This window comes from Exophiala bonariae, assembly GCF_035927105.1.
Source record: "Exophiala bonariae strain CCFEE 5792 chromosome Unknown scaffold_32, whole genome shotgun sequence".
In the NCBI taxonomy this organism is placed as follows: Eukaryota; Fungi; Ascomycota; class Eurotiomycetes; order Chaetothyriales; family Herpotrichiellaceae; genus Exophiala; species Exophiala bonariae.
In genome coordinates, this window is record NW_027042507.1 from 381 (window position 1) to 18130 (window position 17750).

Here is a 17750-nt window from a genome sequence, read left to right on the forward strand (position 1 = left end):
CCAGGTCTTCTATTTATGCAGGATAACGCGCCAGGACACGCTGCTGAGTCTACTATTCAAGAGATACAGGAGAGAAATATACAAGTAATTCCATGGCCAGCATACTCACCAGATCTTAATCCAATTGAGACTGTATGGAATGAAATAAAGGACTGGCTAGCAAGAGAGTATCCAAGTACTCAAGCGACGTACGATCAATTACGAGAGAGAGTTACTCAGGCCTGGCACGCTATAGGACGACAGCTATTACAGGATCTCATTGCTACAATGCCACGGCGCTGTCAGGAAGTAATTGACGCCCATGGAGGTCATACCAAATGGTAAATACTGTTATTCTACTAGGCTAAATAGGGTATAGCAATATGGCTGGAAAAAAGCGAACTAACGAAAATTACCCTGGAGGACTGTAGTTATTCGGCCTTGTTGTTGAGAATGGCTGGTTGTTGGCCAGTTTCGATTCAAGCTTGGCACGGATCTATTAGCACTTAAGTAGTGGAGACTACTCACCCACTTCGTAGTTGCAACGAGAGGGATCGGTAGCGGCCCCTAGTTAGGACGGGGAACGGGGGGGTCGTGTGCCTTATGCTATCGCTAAAGGTAAAAATGAGCCGAAGGCCCAGGCACCACGGCCCGTGACAGCCAGGTCCCTCGAGTCTCCTTGGCCCCTCTCCACCTGGGTGCCACCTATTCCGTACTCCGTGACATTGGTACCGAGTATCTAACGAACTATTGTACTCGGTAAAGTAACGACCTACCTAGGTACCTAAGATACCTAATTTAGTGGTTGGAGGACAACTTCTCAAGCCATTCAACCTCAATGCGTACTCCGAACGGAATACGAGATAATGATGTCTGGACAGCGGAGCCGCTGAGAGCATCCGAACACCATCTTCTGTACTCGGTAGACAGCAAAATATAGGTAGGTGTGGAGACTAAGGAGCCAACGAGTGCCGCCTGTCCTTGTAGCGTTGAAATAGTTTGAGCGATGGCTTTCACTGCCTTACTACAGGACGTATCATCGGCCCTTGATAACGACTCAATAAATTGCCGGATCCTCAGCATGTGCGGTATCCTTCGACCGCACGGGGCTCTTCAACACCGAATACTCGATCCTCCGATCAACATATCTCAACACCTCTGGATCCATAATGTTAGTGTTGAGCCCCATCTTATGCTCTGCTCCCTCGGCAGGGGCCGTTTGAACCGGCAACCAATAACAACTGTACGGCATAAGTTCACGATCTTGTGGAAGAGGTATTGCTTTGACTCACACGCATCCACAATTGCCGCAGAAGTTGAAAGACAGGTCCCGATCTCCCCAGATGTACTGCTTGGTTACAGCCCCCGGCTTCATCTCGATCATGACCTCTTCTGGCTCATAGTAGCCCCATGCGGCGCCATAACGCCTGCATATAGTGCATTGACAGTTATTGACATACTCGGGCGGTCGCGGAACTGTTACAGTAATGGCGCCGCAGTGGCAGCTGGCGCGGATTGGAGTGTTTTCGACCGCCATACTTTAGTCTGCTCATACAGGACTGGGCTTGGTAGGATGTGCAGCTCAAGCTTATCGAAGGGTTTGTGTTGACTTAAATTGGAGGACGACCATAGGTTGAATATGGTGTGATACGTTCACTAAGAACCTAACATCCATGGATGTTTGTGAATGATTATTTACAAGTGGAAGGATCACAGGCCACGGGTTTCGAGTTTTGCCAAGGATGCTTGCAAGGACATGATGGGGCCTCGGGCCCAGGGGGCCGCGGGGAGGACCGCCTAGGCTGTCTTGGCCTTCGGTATACAAGTTCAACACGCAATAAGCTTTCGAGGAGGGGCCCGTCCAAGCAATCTTGAAGCTTGAAAGAGTGGCCTAAAAGACTCAAACAAAGTTCTTTTGACCGTCACGGACTTGTTGGTTGAGTATTCGGTAGGTAGTTTGCAATAGCTCTTGCTTTACCTACTGCCCAATGAACAGTTCAGAAGTCATTGAAATCGCGCTTTCTCCGATGGTGGCAGCGATAATGATTGCTGGAGGCCTAATCAGCTTTCATCGCTGATCTAGTACGAGGTACATTTGCCCGTCCAGGCAGGCTTTCAAACATCACGTTAGGCCTATCAGCCATCTGCAAGGAGATACACCTAAATCGATTTAGGGAAGCGTGGCAGCCACGCTCCGGCGTTCGTCCTAGGCCCTTCAACCTGCAGATAAGTAGCCAAAGGAGTTGTTTGCTCTTTCATAATTGAAACTAAACTCGTGGGGTCTTTGGGAAAGATCTGCACGTCGCAGAGAGGCTGGCACGGCATTTTCCATTGAGGTTTGAAACTGTTCGTCCTCTTCCCTTCGCCCACTCGTACGAGGTATTCTGCAAGGCGATGCTGAAGTTTCTCGAAATCTGTAACCTGAGCCACGTAGGGATCTTTCCACCTTCCCGTTCGAGACTGGATTTTATTTCCAACCGATGGTCTGTGCCTGGAGCTTGAAGCCGACCCGCCGGATCGTGGCGCTCTCACCCTGGGCCGAAACCACACGGGTACTTCTCCTGACCAGGTTGCAGTTGCACAATCGCGTCTCGCTGGTACTCGTACCCGTTGTACTCCGTACGGATCCCTCGTTCGTAAAATGAAAGCATGGGAACTGGAGATCTAGTGTCCGTACGGCAAGCACAGTTTTGCAATAAAAAAAAGTTGTAGAGGATGGATGAATGCTTTTGTGCACGGTCTCGACAGAATATCAAGTAGATGAATCACTCCATCTCGCTCTCCTCTGGACCTTTACAAGACCAGTAGTATGTATTTACAGGTAACATCTCCTGGTTGAGACAGGTACTATGCAAGCGATCTTCTAAGCTTAACTTAGAGGTCGCGTTTAACTTGTAGAACAGGACCGGTATATTCATGCCTTGCCTTGACCACGTAATATATCATCGCAAAGATGAGTGTACCGCCGAACATTGTAGAGGACCAGTTCATGGTTTCAGCAGTGACTGGTGTTGCCAGCGGCCAGAAAGCAAAGAACCACAAAGGGGTCAGGAACAACAGTGCTGCAATATTGACGATGAGGCCATATCTTCCGAGCGACCAACGCCTTGGGGGTAGAGGTGGTCCTTTGAGTCGTCTCCAGACCAAGCAGCCGATTGTGATGTAGTATGAGGTGAGAATGGAGACTCCGCCCAGGGAATTAATAGCGTTCAAGGCGACAGAAGAGCCAAGATTGATGCATGCTAGCAGCGAAGTCACAACAACTGAGACTGAGACAGCGCGAAGGGGAATATTCCAGCCAGGAGAGACCTAAAGGATTATGGTCAATATACGAGGTTTGAGCGTTAATACAGTTCGCCATCGACTTACCTGTGACAACCAACGCGATCCTGGTAATCCTCGATCTCGTGCGAATGACCAGATCTGTCGAGAAGCCGTGGCCACCTCACTGACGCAGCATGCTGCAAGGAGTATGATTACTATTGCGGTCATAGTATTGGTCGCCCCGTAGCTTTGCGTAGAATTGTAGAACTGTTGGATGAAGGGCTGTCGGGTCACCGATTCAAAAAGGCTGTCGATATCTCCAAGGGTGAAAATCAATGTGACGGCCATCAGAAACCCTAATGTGGCATTCACGCCTACTGACCACATGATGGCTTTTGGTAGAGTGATTGATGCATCTCGAGTCTCCTCAGCTACAGTAGGTTTCAGTGATTAGCATCGAAATTGGAAAGATATGAAGAGCTTACACATGTGAACTGAGCAATCGTAACCAATGAGCACACTCAGTGGTGTTGTCAGGCCAATCATGCAAGACAGACCTGTGCTTGACCATCCTCCATTATTCTGGAACACGAGTAATGTGTCATGCGCAGTTGCGCGAGGGGCCATGACCCACAAAGGGATGATGATGGCGAAGAAGCCGGCAAGATGAAGAATTAAGACGACCCCTTCTATCATTGGTAGTTGGACTGCCAGAGCAGTGTTGAAGATTATTGAGAACAAAATGGCGGCAATTGATAGTAGAGTGCCGTGCCAGTTATGCCACACATAGTCTTCAACATTCAAGGCAATGAGGCCTTGTATAACGCCGCCGACCATAAAGGCGACACCTGCGAGGTACACTTGCCATCCAATTGCAGACAGCCAACCTATGGTAATGTCAATCAGAGTGAACTTCAGAGCCAAGTATCCAGAAATGCATACCAACGAGGTAGCTCAGAAGCTTTTGTATCCTTGGTGGTGCAAATTCTGATACCCAGTGATATTGGCCACCCGCCGTTGGAGACCTGGCTCAGATTAGGAAACCTCTTGTTGGTCCAGTATAGATTTCTTACATCGAAGCCACCTCCGCTATGCTTGCATAGACCAAGAGCTGCCCAGAGGCGACCGCTATGAAGCCCCAGAAAAGCAAAGCTGGACCACCATCGGTCAAGACGAATGTAAACAGCCTAAATCCCGGTATATCAGCAACGCTGGTGTGCATCTGGGCAGGATTTGGGCAAAACAAACGGAAGTAAGATTTCCCAACTAGCCATGACTGTGCTTGCAAATCCCACCATTGTCACGAACTTGAAATTCCGCTGCTACCGTCAAAATAGGATACCATGGAATAGGGGAGCTTCCTTACCCGAAGTACTTGTTGTTTCCCCATCACGCTCATTTCCTTTTTGTCATGTGCAGTCCCTCGATATCTTGCCGGAACAACTCCTGGCTCGTCGATCTCCTTTTCTTCATACTGATGAGCACTTCCGCCGTTCTGCTCCTCCGACAAAGTGATCGTATCCTTGTGGGCGCTCATAATGAGAGAAGCACTCCGCTATGTTGAAAATGCAAAGGAGGAAAGAACGGAGGGGGGAGGCAGAAAATACAGAGGTCTAGCCATGGCAAACCTAGGGATCATTGGACGTCTTAACGGGATTCTCAGAGCCGAAGTAAAGACAAGGGCGACCGGCCTTAAGCACCATGTCAAGATTGACCTCGGTGGAGAGTATTGTCCAGCCAAGAAGCGAATCCCCACCTGGTTGTCAAGATATCTCTGGATTCAAAAGCCATGCTTGAGCACGTTCCTCCGTAAGTTAACCATGAACTCGTACCGACTCTGTGAAGTTGCATGGCCACCCCCGGAGAACCACCTGGAAATCGCTCATCTTTTGCCATCCTTGCTAGCGCTGTCACAAGCGTGCTTGTCTGGAGCTAAGCTTGCCGGGAGAGCTTCCGGGGACTCTAACTTGCATAAGCTACCCGGGAAGGGAAGCTCCACTGGTGATCTGACTCTCCTGCAGGTGTGATCACTACTGATAACGGCCAGGAAATGGCGAGCTTGTTGCTGCACAGACACAATGGAACAGCTGAGCAATAGCTGTCAATTGGCGAGTCGCTTTCCCAAAACTCGCCCTCGAGACACCCTGGCTCAGACGCGTTGAGTTAGTTCAAGGGGTCCTCCAGCGGGAAGATGCCGGGATACAAGTTCAAATCACTTCCTTCTGTGCATCCTACGAGGTGATAGGCGTTTTGCACAAGATCGTGCTTCATTAGATCTTATTGAGGAGCTGATATGCTAGAAAACGATTCAATCGATGCACTTCCGTGCTTCGAGATCGACTGTTGGGCGTTTGAGGGGGGGAAGACTGTACATGCATCCAAAGCACCCAGAGTTCTCAATTGCATGGGACCGTACGAGAGAACCTGTCACACCCTAGTGCCAAGGGCAGTCAAGCATGAAGTCCAGGATGCTTGGTATTTTGTGGCGTTCATTAGTTGGTTTCCGCCATCAGTGACTTTGATAGGAAAAGCCGATCGGATTGACCAGACCTCCGGATAAGGTCTAACGTCGCCCATCATTCGTGGGCTGGAGATTCGTTTCAATTTTCCCCTGCTTTAACGATATCCTGCCTCTGCTCTTAACATTGCAGGCCCGATCAGAATATCTACACAGATGGCGCCTGCTCCTGACAGCCTCGTATCTCACAACCACCTCTCAGTCATTGCAAAGTCGCACACCGATCATGTCAGGTTCAAGTTCAGGCTTCGTTGTTCCGCCAGGTCAATACCCTCCGTTCGCGGTCGTCACCGATACAGATCATGGAGCATGGATAATTATCACAGCCTCACTCGGACTATGTTGGGTTCTGTTATTTTCCGGAATTCGTGTGTTTATTCGACCTTCAGTTCGCCATGGTTTAGAGCTTGATGAGTACGCCATTATTGCGTCAACAGTAAGTATCCTCAACTTGAGATCATGGGCACAGCTGCTGGATGTTCTTGGGCTCTGGAGACTAATTACGGTTGATAGCTTCTTACCATTATTCAATCATCCATCATACTTTCCGCATGTTCTAGCGGATTGGGGCGGTCGAAAGAGTTACTGGCGAATGATACTCAAAGCACCTTACAGCGGGTATAGTATGAGCATTGCACACCAGACACACGCACTAATCCTCTCCACAGATGTACTATGCCAGCAACTTATTCTTCGTGTTGGCACTTGGCCTGTCGAAATTATCAGTAGGCCTGCTACTTTTACGGTTGACCAGTGTTCGTCTCCATAAGATAATCTTCATGAGTGTCATGGCATTCATCGCCGTCTGGACAATTGCAGCATTTTTCACCTCTGCTCTTCAATGCGATTTATCGCAGCCGTGGATCATCATTAGTGCACGCTGCACGGATCCGGTACGTTGCACACTACCATCAAAATCGATGAGAGAATCTTGTTAATCAAACGGTCTCCACAGTCTCTTCGGGTCAGAATCATCGGAGCCTTCGATATCCTTACCGAGATTTTTCTCTTTGGTATGGCCGTCATTCTTATCTGGGACCTTCAAACTTCGATCAGGAACAAAATTCTCGTCTTGAGTGCATTCGTTTTCCGTCTCCTGTACGTCAACTTCTCTTTCTCATGAGTTGCGAACTTGAAATGCCTAGCCCATTCCGCTGACTCTAAGCAATAGGATGATTATTACCACAGCCTTTCGAATTGCTACCTTCGACTCAACAGGTTGGACTACCGATCCAACCATCCGCGAGGATCTCTTCATCGTCTGGACACAAACCGAGCTTGTTTACTCGATCATCTCTGCAACGATACCCATCCTTCGCCCGTTCATGCAAAATCTCAACTCACAGTTTGGTGGTATGGGAAAGACTTCCAGTGGCTATGGTTCTGGCTATGGGCATAGCTCACAAAGGGGATATCAGCTGTCGAACATGAAATCAGCTGATCGAAGCAAAGTGCGAAACGAGATCGATCCTACGACTTCGACTGGAGCTTTAAATCCTCAGCCCCATGACTACAACTATGAGATCTGGTCAAACAATGAAATCCAGGGGCAGCCACCTGGTGAAAGGAAATTGGAAGGACAAACTCACTCCAAAGATGAAATACATGGAGACACAACCAGTGTTGATAGCAACGACAGCCAGAGACTGATTATCAGGAAGGACGTATCCTTCCAGGTACGCTATGATACTGCCACATAGAAAGAAATCTGTCGTGGTCATCTCTGGACGCGCTCTTCGCGTATGCGGCGCTTGAGCAGCGTTGCAGTGTCCCTCAACAAAGAGCCTTCCAGCAGTGCCCAAACTTGAGCGAGACCCATGTGAAACACTGAGGGTGTTTTACATTCTTATGCTACGATATAAAAGTGATTTAGAATGTATTTTTGATGCAGCACCTACTTGGTAACCAAAAGCTTCATTTTCTACAATGACTTTAGCAATGACCGCACAACCTGCAGCACATCTACTGCTCCTCTGAACGGCCCAGCGTTGCGACTACTCCCTTTTGCTCATTGCGTTCACTTCAACATATTTACCCGCACCCACCCACCTCCTTCCCGAACTGCTTCCTGCGGTTCACATCATTCCAGGTCTTCCGAATCGTCCTTCGAAATCTACGACATATCTCGGGAATATGTGCATGATCTTGGTATCGACAGTAAGTCAACATCAATGAGCTCCTGCTTCACATAAGAATATTATCGACCCACGTACGCTCAATCAAGGCGGGAACCAATCCCTGCAGCCAGACCAGCAAGACGTCGTCTGCCAGACAGCAAAAGTCAGTCAAGTGTTCGCAAAGTCCACCATTGAAATAGGCAGTGCATTGGTCGATTTCCTGGACTCTCATGTCCGATCGTATCCACGACCCATTGTTCAATTCCGACTCTAAGCCTTCGAGCAAGTCAGCAGGATGATCAAGTCTGAGAACCCTTCGTTGGCGGTCTTCCTTCATCCGGACATAGCTTCGAAGCTCATCTATTGAAGCGCCAATTGCTCGTGACGTGTAAACTCGTATCGAACTGGCGCAGATGAGGCGTCTTCGTCTCGTCGGTTGCAATCTCGAAAATTCCGTGATTCTCAGCAAGCAAACTTTCGTATGGATGTTTGTTTCGCAAACGAACAGGTCACAAATATCCTTTGTCTTGGACCCCCTTTTCCCACGACGTGTCAAATCTTCTTGAAATGCTTCCCGTTCACCAAGATTCTGCACCGACGAACCCATGAAAAGGAAATGCTAATTGGACTACTCGGCAACCGACTTAGATTCCAATGGTCCATCGTCTCTGGTTGGAGGGTCAATACCTCCCCCTCCTCATCGTGTCAATCTCGTCGGTTGCACCAATGCCAACTACAGCGCAATGCACCCAAAATCTGGTCGATCTTGAGATGACATATGTTTCTACCCTGAGCTGTAACAAACAGGAGGAATACTTCTACGTCTTAAAGCTTTTATGAGCCTAATAATTGTTCGAAGTTTTGCTTTCTTCTTTCATTTGTTAGCAGCATGCGTCCGCTATTTGGCTTTGGTAACATATCGACCTTACTCTCATCTGAATTCCCTCCTTCGAAAGAGCAGTCATATTCTCACAGCTTCTACCACTATCAGGGATTAACAGCTATTTCCAAAGACTCTGTCCGCTGGAATATGGTTCAAGAAGCATGGAATTGTTTCGTGCTCACCACAATCCAAATCACAGTTGTCCTAATAGCTCTTCGTGTTCTGCTTTCGCTTATGTAAGTGATTAACCCTTCCCCTGAGGCTTGATCTCTTCACTTGTTTCGAACATGCAGGCCTCGGGTGTTAGAATAATTGTTCCCATTGCCCTCGTGTCTCAGCGTCGATGTCGCTCGGCACCACTACCGATCCAACGTTATGAGGTCATGTATTGCCAGATACTTGATGATCCTTTACCTCTTCTTCCTTTACAATGTGCCACTTGACGTTACATTGGTACCTTGAATATTAACAACGTTGCTCTTGTTGCTATTCTTGATGACGCACCGCAGGCATCGTCAATGACGTCCCATCATGCTCAACGGGTCTATTTCACAAAATCCGTGACCTCATACTGGATGATACTCGGCCAGTGAGCTCCTGCATCGCTTTGAGGCGTTCAATTCATGATATGCAGCCACCCTGCTATGCTATATCCCATGTCCACCCGACGTCGTCAACCCTTCGCTACCGAGCCCTAGTATGGCAACCACATGCCACTTTTTACATAGTATGCAGCAATCATTCTTTACTACACACACTGCTTGACGCATTAAATCTTCTTATTTAAGACTCTTCTCCTGGCAAGTTATCCTAGCCGATGACTCCAGGCAACGCTGCTCTTTCGTTTCATATTCACAACTGCTAGTATTCTCACCTTTCAGTGTCGATTCATGACGATGTCCCTACTGTGATAAGTACGAGAGCAGGGAGCGAACCTTTGGAATTAAGTTCATCTGTGGCAAATTCGAAGATAGGAACAGCGTTGATACACATTAAGTGAGCACTGGAACCAAAGGTGAGAGATGCAGATTACACCAGGAGTCAATGGGAAGGGGTTGTTGAATAAGGGAGAAGTACAAATCCAAGACAAGAAGATCATTAGCGGTAGGCTGCAAGCCATGAACCACTACTTTATGGGGGAAGGCACTGGAGCAAACAGCAAAGTATGAGGAAGTGGCGATGCTGCAGCACCAGAATGCCTAGTTGGCAATGGAGGACCAATGGTTGATACTGATATGCTACAGCTACGAAGGAGCACGCCTGTGAGAAATACATTCCCGGGGTCCTCGGTGGGGAAAAACAGAGTGACGTGCGAAGATGAAGTGACCGTAGCGAGAAAATAATGGCCTCTAACAAATGATAGGCAGGAGAGTGATGTGTAGGGCATCATCGTGAAGAGTGGTGAGTGAAGGAGAAGTGTACAGAAGCAGGCACAGCGGCAGCAGAGTGGACAAGGAAAGGGGTTCACGGAAAGGACAGGTGTTGGTGAAGTGGATGTTGTAACAAAATCTGCTGTCGAAAAACATGTTGAGGTGAACAACAATAAGGGATCAACTTGTAAGGAATAAGTTAGTTCGAACTGATAATATGGTAGAGTAAATATCTGCAAAGGAACCTCTCAGAAACGAAGTATCTCACACAGCAAGTACTACGAAGAAGTGACTGGTGCAGAAGGATGCCACCGTGGAGAATGTTGAGAAACGGGGAGAGGGGACCTTACAAGATTGACGGGTAGGTATTGGTGAGCAAGCATGACTGAGAAACAAGTAGATGGAAGGTACGGAACTATATCACGAGACGAATCACGAAAGCAGTGGTGAGAGCGCAAGGAGATGAGGCAAGATCGTAGAAATGGACGTCACTAAGTAATGGGTGAAAACCGTATCGATAGGAAGCGGAATTGCGTTAGGACAGGGATTGGGAAGCAGAATCGTGGGAGATGGCATCCATTGATAGGGAAAACAGTACTTGGAGAGAGGGGTGCTACGAGACAGGAGGACCCAGGAAACAGCACTTTGATTCGTAATCATCGGGAAAAAGCGGTTGTATGAAAATGGGCATAGTTGTAAAGAGCAGGAGGAAGGCGACGATGGGAGTGGTGTAGCACAAAGGGATAGAGAAACATGACTTAAAACTAAAGATACGGAGTTGTCAGCAGGGACATCAACGGCAGGGACATCGACGGCAGGGACATCAACGGCAGGGACATCGACGGCAGGGACATCGACGGCAGGGACATCGACGGCAGGGATATTAGCAGCAAGAACTCCCTCGCGCTCGCTTGCGATCAGCGTTTCCTATAGTTTCAAGGGCAACAGTGTACTACTCAGTACACCAGACTACCCTATACAACTCACGACGACGAGGTCCAATTCCACTCCAAGGCCTTGCTCGATGGCAACGACAATGATGTGGGGGACATTATTGTTTTATAATTTTCAAGTTTTTTTTGTGATTTTTTGATTTTCTGAAATTCCAAACGCAAAAAAGCAACGCAGCCACAAGAGAACTAACTTGACCAGCGCACGTCGAAGTTCTCACAAAGCCAGAGCCATTCCCAAGGCCCTTTGAGCCCATACCAGGCCCTATCGCCCCAATACCCAACCACCCGCCACCCCCCACCGTAAGCAGACACAACCAAAGCAGCAAGCCCAGCAAATTTGACAGAGTAGAAACGACAAAAGCCCACAGACGAAGATTCCAGCAACCAACCATGTGTAGAAACATCCCAAGCCAACAACATCAGTTACAAAGAACACAACAACCAAGCACGAAACTGAAATCCAGAGCATACCTTCCTCAGAGACTCCAGATTGTGCCTACCTATGGGATTCGGACCCATAGCAGAGAAAAGAAGAAGGGGAGAGAGAGGGAGAGATTTTTTTTTTTGAGGGGACACAATCTGAAGCCTCATCCATGATATGATGAATAAACAGAGCCGGAGGTAGTGAGCCCCCGTGCCCAACGCTGCCGACGATAGAATGCCACATAGTCTGGCACCTCCTCCTCAGGCTCTGTGAGCCCCTGACGCACCCTGTCCTCCTTTGCTAGACGAGCCGCTTCTCGTGCACCCGCCATGGCAGAGCGAGGCATCGGGAAGGGCACCGAGTTGACAGGTACTGGGGCCGGGACAACGGGACGAGGTGCAGGGGTAGCCTCGAAAGAGGTCTTCTTTGAGCAAATGCAACCCATGATTGAACCTAGTGCAGCTTTCTGATTCAAACAAGAGTATAATGCAAGTTGGCAGAGCAAGAGTAGTCTGAAGAGAAGAAAAAAAAGATTTCAAAGGTGCGAGCGAGGAAGGGGTAGATATAGGCTGCCTGTTCAGTCAAGGTTTGGGCAGAAAACGGGTTGATCTGCCCTCGAAGAGTTATCAGCAACGATCAGAAGCAGCTCGATCATGATCTTGAGCAGTTTTCGAAAGAGAATATGGGTCTATACCACGAAGCGGCCGTTGATCTCATCCTCCATTGGCTAGTACCACTATAGAATTCGCCTGACCCACCTTGGAAAAAAGCATATCGAAGTATATAACGGTCAAAACCTTACGTGAGTCAACTGTTGGTGCCCCTCCGGTTGATGCAGACTTCCTCAATGGCTGAGATCGATTTCACCGCCATAAGAGGGCAATTGAAGGAAGATGGAGGAAGAGCGAGCAGGCTCAATCCACCAGAATGAATTTTTCAATTGGCAGACCAGAGTATTGCGCACTGATTGAATTTGGCAGGCCAGGCGATTTCATATTCCGCATCGATTGACTTTGGCTGCTCAAGCCCGCCAGCTTCTGTTGGGTAGGTGGGTGACACTGGTGCATGAACACTGGATAACGAACACTGAACCGAGCAAGACTCTGTCACTGGAAAGGAGTCTTCTCCTATACTCGACGAGGCCCCCGGGTTGCCGTTGATTTAAGACCAAGTACTTGAAATTTCATAGAGATTCGGTTGCACAAGGCCGCGTGATGTCGATTTCCCCGTGGTGGACGCACATGGCATATCTGGGGAGTGGATCTCTGGCGACCACCTCAGTAAACGATAAGTGGGTCCAGCTTAAGCTTGAGGAGCCTTTCGGTTCGGGCAGGCTCATTATCTCTTAGATCTCTCAGATCAGATCCGATCGATCTAGATCCTTTTTGGTCCAATCACTTTTGAGATCAGCTTGGATCCAAGATCAGAACGACCGAGATCATTCTTAGTCCAACCACAGGAGAGCAATTGGTTTTCAGATCAGAAAGATTTGAACCGCAGAGTTTGACAGCCCAGGCTGCCGAGTTTCCAGGCTTCTGATTGGCGGAGACCCAGGAGAATCATAGATCATGATCTTCTGAACGTGAATGTGCCAGGCAGTGGGGTATAAATAAAGGCATTGCAATAATTTGTGATAGAAGATCAGAGCAATCTTGGAGCAAATGCAACCCATGGTTGGAGGGGGACGTGGGGGATGGTTTTTCGGAACAATCTGGTACAGCAAAAGCAGAAGAGGAGAAAATTTTGTGATCGAGGAGCGCCCGAGTTCCAAGCTATGAGTTACTCGATAGGAATAATAATCACCCGAGATCCGAGTTGGATTTGATGCAGTGGGAGGTCACATGCGTGTAGGCGAGAGTTCTCAGACTCTTTTCGTAAGTAACCGCATCTCGTGCACCTGCTGTACCACATAGCTTGCTCCATAAGAGCAATAATGGATGTTGCAACTGACGAGCTCGCTTTTCTCAAGATGTCGCGAGGCTGAGATTTCCTGAGTGAAGTGAGATTAATGTTGTGGGTGACGTGATAGTGCAGGGCCCATCCTCGCTCTGAGCCAAACCCGTAAGTTAGTGCCCGGCGGGTGCCCGGCACCCACGGGGAAGCTCGAGCGAGCGCTAGGTCGACCGTAGTACTGCCTATTGGCCGGGTGGTTTAGGCGCTAGAGCTGCTTCTTAGGGACACCTAAAGCGGCATAGTAGGCTATGGATTGGCGCACGTACTCGGTTGAGCTCTTTAAGTCCGTGCGGGGTAGCTCTCCCCAGGCTGAAGCTATTCCAGGCGCCCTCTTGCACCTAACCAACTACGACAATGGTTACGTTTACTCACAACTAATGACTTGGGCAGCCCGTCTTTGTACCTCCCTAAACCAGATACAGGGCCGTTAATTCTTGAGCTTGAAGCTTTCCCACCTCGCTTCTAGAGATGGCGAATTGGGCTGTCCTCCCTCACGGAGCTTCCTTTCCCCATCCGGGCCACGTTACGTTCTAGCACTGGATACGGCAGTTATGATCCGCGTCATAGATCTGATTTCCATTTGCCAGCTCACCTCGAAAGGAAGCTCGATTGACCTGTCCAGTGCAGGTTTGCTATTTTACGTCACACTGTGGATATACATAACTCATGGCCACATTTGTACCGAGGTTCGCTACTGGTGTGCGCACGTCTTCTGGAGGTAGGTTGTAGGCTCGGTAGGCAGCAATATATATTGATTGTGACTCTCCCGGCTCACATTCGAGACTCTCTTCGGCTGAAGGTCTCTCCTCCGGAACTGTACGTAGGTAGTAAAGGACCTCGACCACCGCCCCCGGCATCATGTATACGCCCATTAGCTACTTCGCTGTTGCCAGTTTGTTATGCTATCAAGCTGCTCATGCACAAAGCTTGCCACAAGTCGACCTGGGATATGAAATCCACCAAGCTATCGAGCTGAACGTACGTTGTCTCCGAATATAGTTGCCTCTGCTCTCCATTAATTCGGAAAACCAGGAAACGGCGCAAACGTACAATTTTACCAACATCCGCTTTGCTCAACCCCCAGTGGGGAAGCTTCGATTTGCTGCTCCTGTCAAACCCGAGGGCAGGAACACAGAAGTGGTCAATGGAAGCACTTTAGGAAGAATTTGCCCACAGGCCGCACCCGCATGGGGCGGAATTGCTGCTCAATTCATTCCTGAATATCTCAATGGGACAGCGTCAGAATTCAACTACACCCAAGCTGTTCAGCTACTTCAACTGTACTTGGCAAGCGCGCCACCTAGTCAACCGGATCCTCGCACCAGCGAGGACTGCCTCTTCTTGGATGTCGTCGTTCCTAAAAAGATTTTCGACAATGCCAATAACCGACACCGAAGACGAAATAACGCAGGCGCACCAGTTCTTGTCTGGTAAGTACCCACAGGGGCCTGCCAGATTCGGGAGTAGCTGACTTGCTTAGGATTTATGGAGGTGGGTATACATTGGGTAACAAGAACGCGTATGGCAGCCCAAATCATCTCATCAATGCGAGTCAAGCAGATGGAAGCGATGGCATCATATATGTTGCCCTGAACTATCGTCTTGGAGCGTTGGGTTTTCTTGGTGGCCCTAGTCTGCAAGCAGCTGGAGGTGTCTCGAATGCAGCGCTTTATGATCAACGACTGGCAATTGAGTGGGTGGCTGAGAACATTCACTTGTTTGGCGGTGATCCCAATCGTATCACCTTGATTGGCGAATCTGCTGGAGGTATGTCCTATCTTTCCATCCGTGTTATTTCCCGTGACGGAGGGCCCTGGATCTTGTCGCAGTCCTAATCGTTCGATTAGGTGGCTCTATCGAGCATCAGATCACAGCCTTCGGCGGGCAACAAGGTGTCTCCTTTCAGCAGGCAATCCCTCAGTCTCCAGCCTTCGGACCAATCGCCTCCAATTTCTTCCAGGAGAATGCCACTCAGAACTTTCTCGCGCTTTTGAATGTCTCGACGATTGAAGAGGCCCAGAATGCGTCATCAGCAGCGGTGATCCGAGCCAATGCACTACAAGTTGGGGCCGCCCCCTATGGCACGTTTGTCTACGGACCAACAGTGGATGGTGTTTTCGTCCCTTCCTTGCCAGGCCAACTTTTTGCTAGGGGCCAGTTTGCGAAAAACGTCACCGTAATGGTCGGACACAACGCTCACGAGACACCTTCTTTCACCCCTCCATACATCTCAAGTGATGCCGATATCAAAACTTGGGCGTTAAGCAACTTCCCGGGAATATCCGACACGGTAGCCGACTACCTCGTGGATGTGCTGTATCCTGCCGACTACAGTGGCTCACAGACATACACCAGTCCCTTGGAACGTGCGTTCCGAATCGTCAGCGACTCGGCTTTTGTCTGCAACACGAACTATATCAACAAGGCCTTCAATAATCAAACTTGGGCTTATGAGTTCCAAGTTCCACCGGCTCTGCACGGGCAGGATGTTGCATACACCTTCTATCAAGGCACCGGAACGAATCTCTCTGCAGGGTTGATTGCACCTGTTGCCGACGCATTCCAAGGGTATATCACCAATTTCGCGAAGAACGGGAATCCGAATGGACCTGGCTTGCCATTCTTCCCCATCCAGGGTTCGAATGCTACGATGCAAGGGATCAATGCGACATATATCCAGCCTCAGACCGATGACACGGTAAACGCAAGGTGTGCGTGGTGGCAGCAGGCATTGTTCTACTGAGGCCAGCTGTGGATGCCGTCCGCCTAAGGCACAATGTGATTATGTCAGTCCACACTACCTCACCTGCACTGCAGGGGATTTGGTTGCCACCAAGGGTTGGCCAGCTCATATTAATTGAATAATAATAAAAATTTCCTATTCACAGAACCTGAATATTCTGATGACTCCTGTGAACTTCTTTTCATTCTGTAATGCACAGCTGCAGTGTACTCGTCGGCGTCGAGGAAGACCATGCTAAAAAGTGAACATCATCCATTGAATGACTAAGCAACACTGCCGATCATTGCCAGATCCGAAGAATTCACGATATGCACATTTCCCTCACCAGCTGAAGCCATTCATGATATATAACATAATTTGACGTATTACATATGAATCTGTGAACATAGTAAGCTCTTTATCGTGTGAATTGAAGTCGTGGTGGTGGGGTTGTGGCATGTTGTAGTTGCTGATGTGGTTGAGACATCTGGATGAATATAATTTTCGAATTCCTGGGGTGAGTTCCGTGCGCATGTGGCCCAACGTTCCTAGCCAACTCACGACCTTGGACAAAATATCACAGAAAGCAAGTTGAGTATGTCAAAACCTTCCCCCAAGTCTCCCTTGATGACGAGTTCATCTTTTTCACTCATGACACATAGATGCATAGCTTTGGGATTGAGCTACACCGTCGCACGAGATCAGAGTGGCGTCTCACAGCGTTAGGTCCTACCGTAGTCTATGCTATACAGTTAAGCATTAGTCATTTGAATAGCATGAATTTTCCACAGCTGCTCAGATGTCTGCATCTTCTAATTTCTTCCAAATTCAGTAAGCTCCTTGGTTATGGTGTCGTTAATATAGGGAAGAGAGAGCTGGAAACATCGAGACTTCTATCTGTCCACACTCAGTTCTACACCTCCCATCCCGACGGTTCCCACCCTCCAAGGTCTACCACCATCTAAAGCCATGTCTTCTTCCTCCGCACCCTCAGACGAAGCCGAGCGCCTGCACGCCTCACGTATGGACCAATCATATCGGAAGTTCGTCAACGGCGTGACGCTCGGCACGCTCTTCCTCGCCCCGATAATGGTGATGCTCCCGCCACGACGTCTCAATTTCACGTCATTGGCATGGGGCGGCGCATTCGCCGCGGCTGCGGTACACAGGGAGATACCCGCGAAGATGGCCCGTCCATTCCTGGATATCTCAATGCCGAGGCGTGCGAGGGAACTTAAAGAGCAGAGGGAGCGGGACGAGCAGAGGAGGAGGATGCTCGATGCGCAGCCTGGTGCGGAGAAGGAGAAGGATCTGGGGAAGAGTTATGCTCCGAAGGATTTGTTGGAGGAGAAGGCGAGGGAGATCTGGATGGGTGGCGAGACGGAGGGGTGGAAAGAGCGCAGGCTCCAGGAGGAGAGGGAGAAGCTGGCCCAGGGTGAGGGATATGGCTCGATGATCATGGAGCAGATTTGGGAGGTGTGGAATTGGGGTGGTAAGAAGGGTGAGGACGACAACCCAGCGGAGGGAGCAAGCAGTTCAAAGGGAACGTGAGGTGCATGGAAGCCTT

At 49.1% G+C, this 17750-nt stretch overlaps 4 protein-coding genes across 4 annotated transcripts; 3 read left to right on the forward strand and 1 right to left on the reverse strand.

Annotated features, from left to right (window-relative positions):
* Positions 1 to 2853: 2853 nt before the first annotated feature.
* Positions 2854 to 4780, reverse strand: LTR84_008502 (uncharacterized protein; the record flags this gene model as incomplete). The annotated part of the gene is made up of 7 exons (XM_064852047.1): positions 2854 to 3288; positions 3349 to 3674; positions 3729 to 4130; positions 4186 to 4268; positions 4317 to 4430; positions 4492 to 4562; positions 4610 to 4780. 7 exons carry the CDS (start codon positions 4778 to 4780, stop codon positions 2854 to 2856), a joined length of 1602 nt encoding a protein of 533 aa, XP_064701644.1.
* A 1207-nt stretch (positions 4781 to 5987) lies between these two features.
* On the forward strand, positions 5988 to 7461 carry LTR84_008503 (uncharacterized protein; the record flags this gene model as incomplete). The annotated part of the gene is made up of 5 exons (XM_064852048.1): positions 5988 to 6197; positions 6275 to 6379; positions 6430 to 6654; positions 6717 to 6859; positions 6933 to 7461. 5 exons carry the CDS (start codon positions 5988 to 5990, stop codon positions 7459 to 7461), a joined length of 1212 nt encoding a protein of 403 aa, XP_064701645.1.
* A 6858-nt stretch (positions 7462 to 14319) lies between these two features.
* On the forward strand, positions 14320 to 16204 carry LTR84_008504 (uncharacterized protein; the record flags this gene model as incomplete). The annotated part of the gene is made up of 4 exons (XM_064852049.1): positions 14320 to 14439; positions 14494 to 14891; positions 14942 to 15228; positions 15309 to 16204. The coding sequence occupies 4 exons, from the start codon at positions 14320 to 14322 to the stop codon at positions 16202 to 16204; spliced, it is 1701 nt and encodes a 566-aa protein (XP_064701646.1).
* Positions 16205 to 17152: 948 nt separating this feature from the next.
* Positions 17153 to 17734, forward strand: LTR84_008505 (uncharacterized protein; the record flags this gene model as incomplete). The annotated part of the gene is made up of 1 exon (XM_064852050.1): positions 17153 to 17734. The coding sequence occupies one exon, from the start codon at positions 17153 to 17155 to the stop codon at positions 17732 to 17734; it is 582 nt and encodes a 193-aa protein (XP_064701647.1).
* Positions 17735 to 17750: the final 16 nt, after the last annotated feature.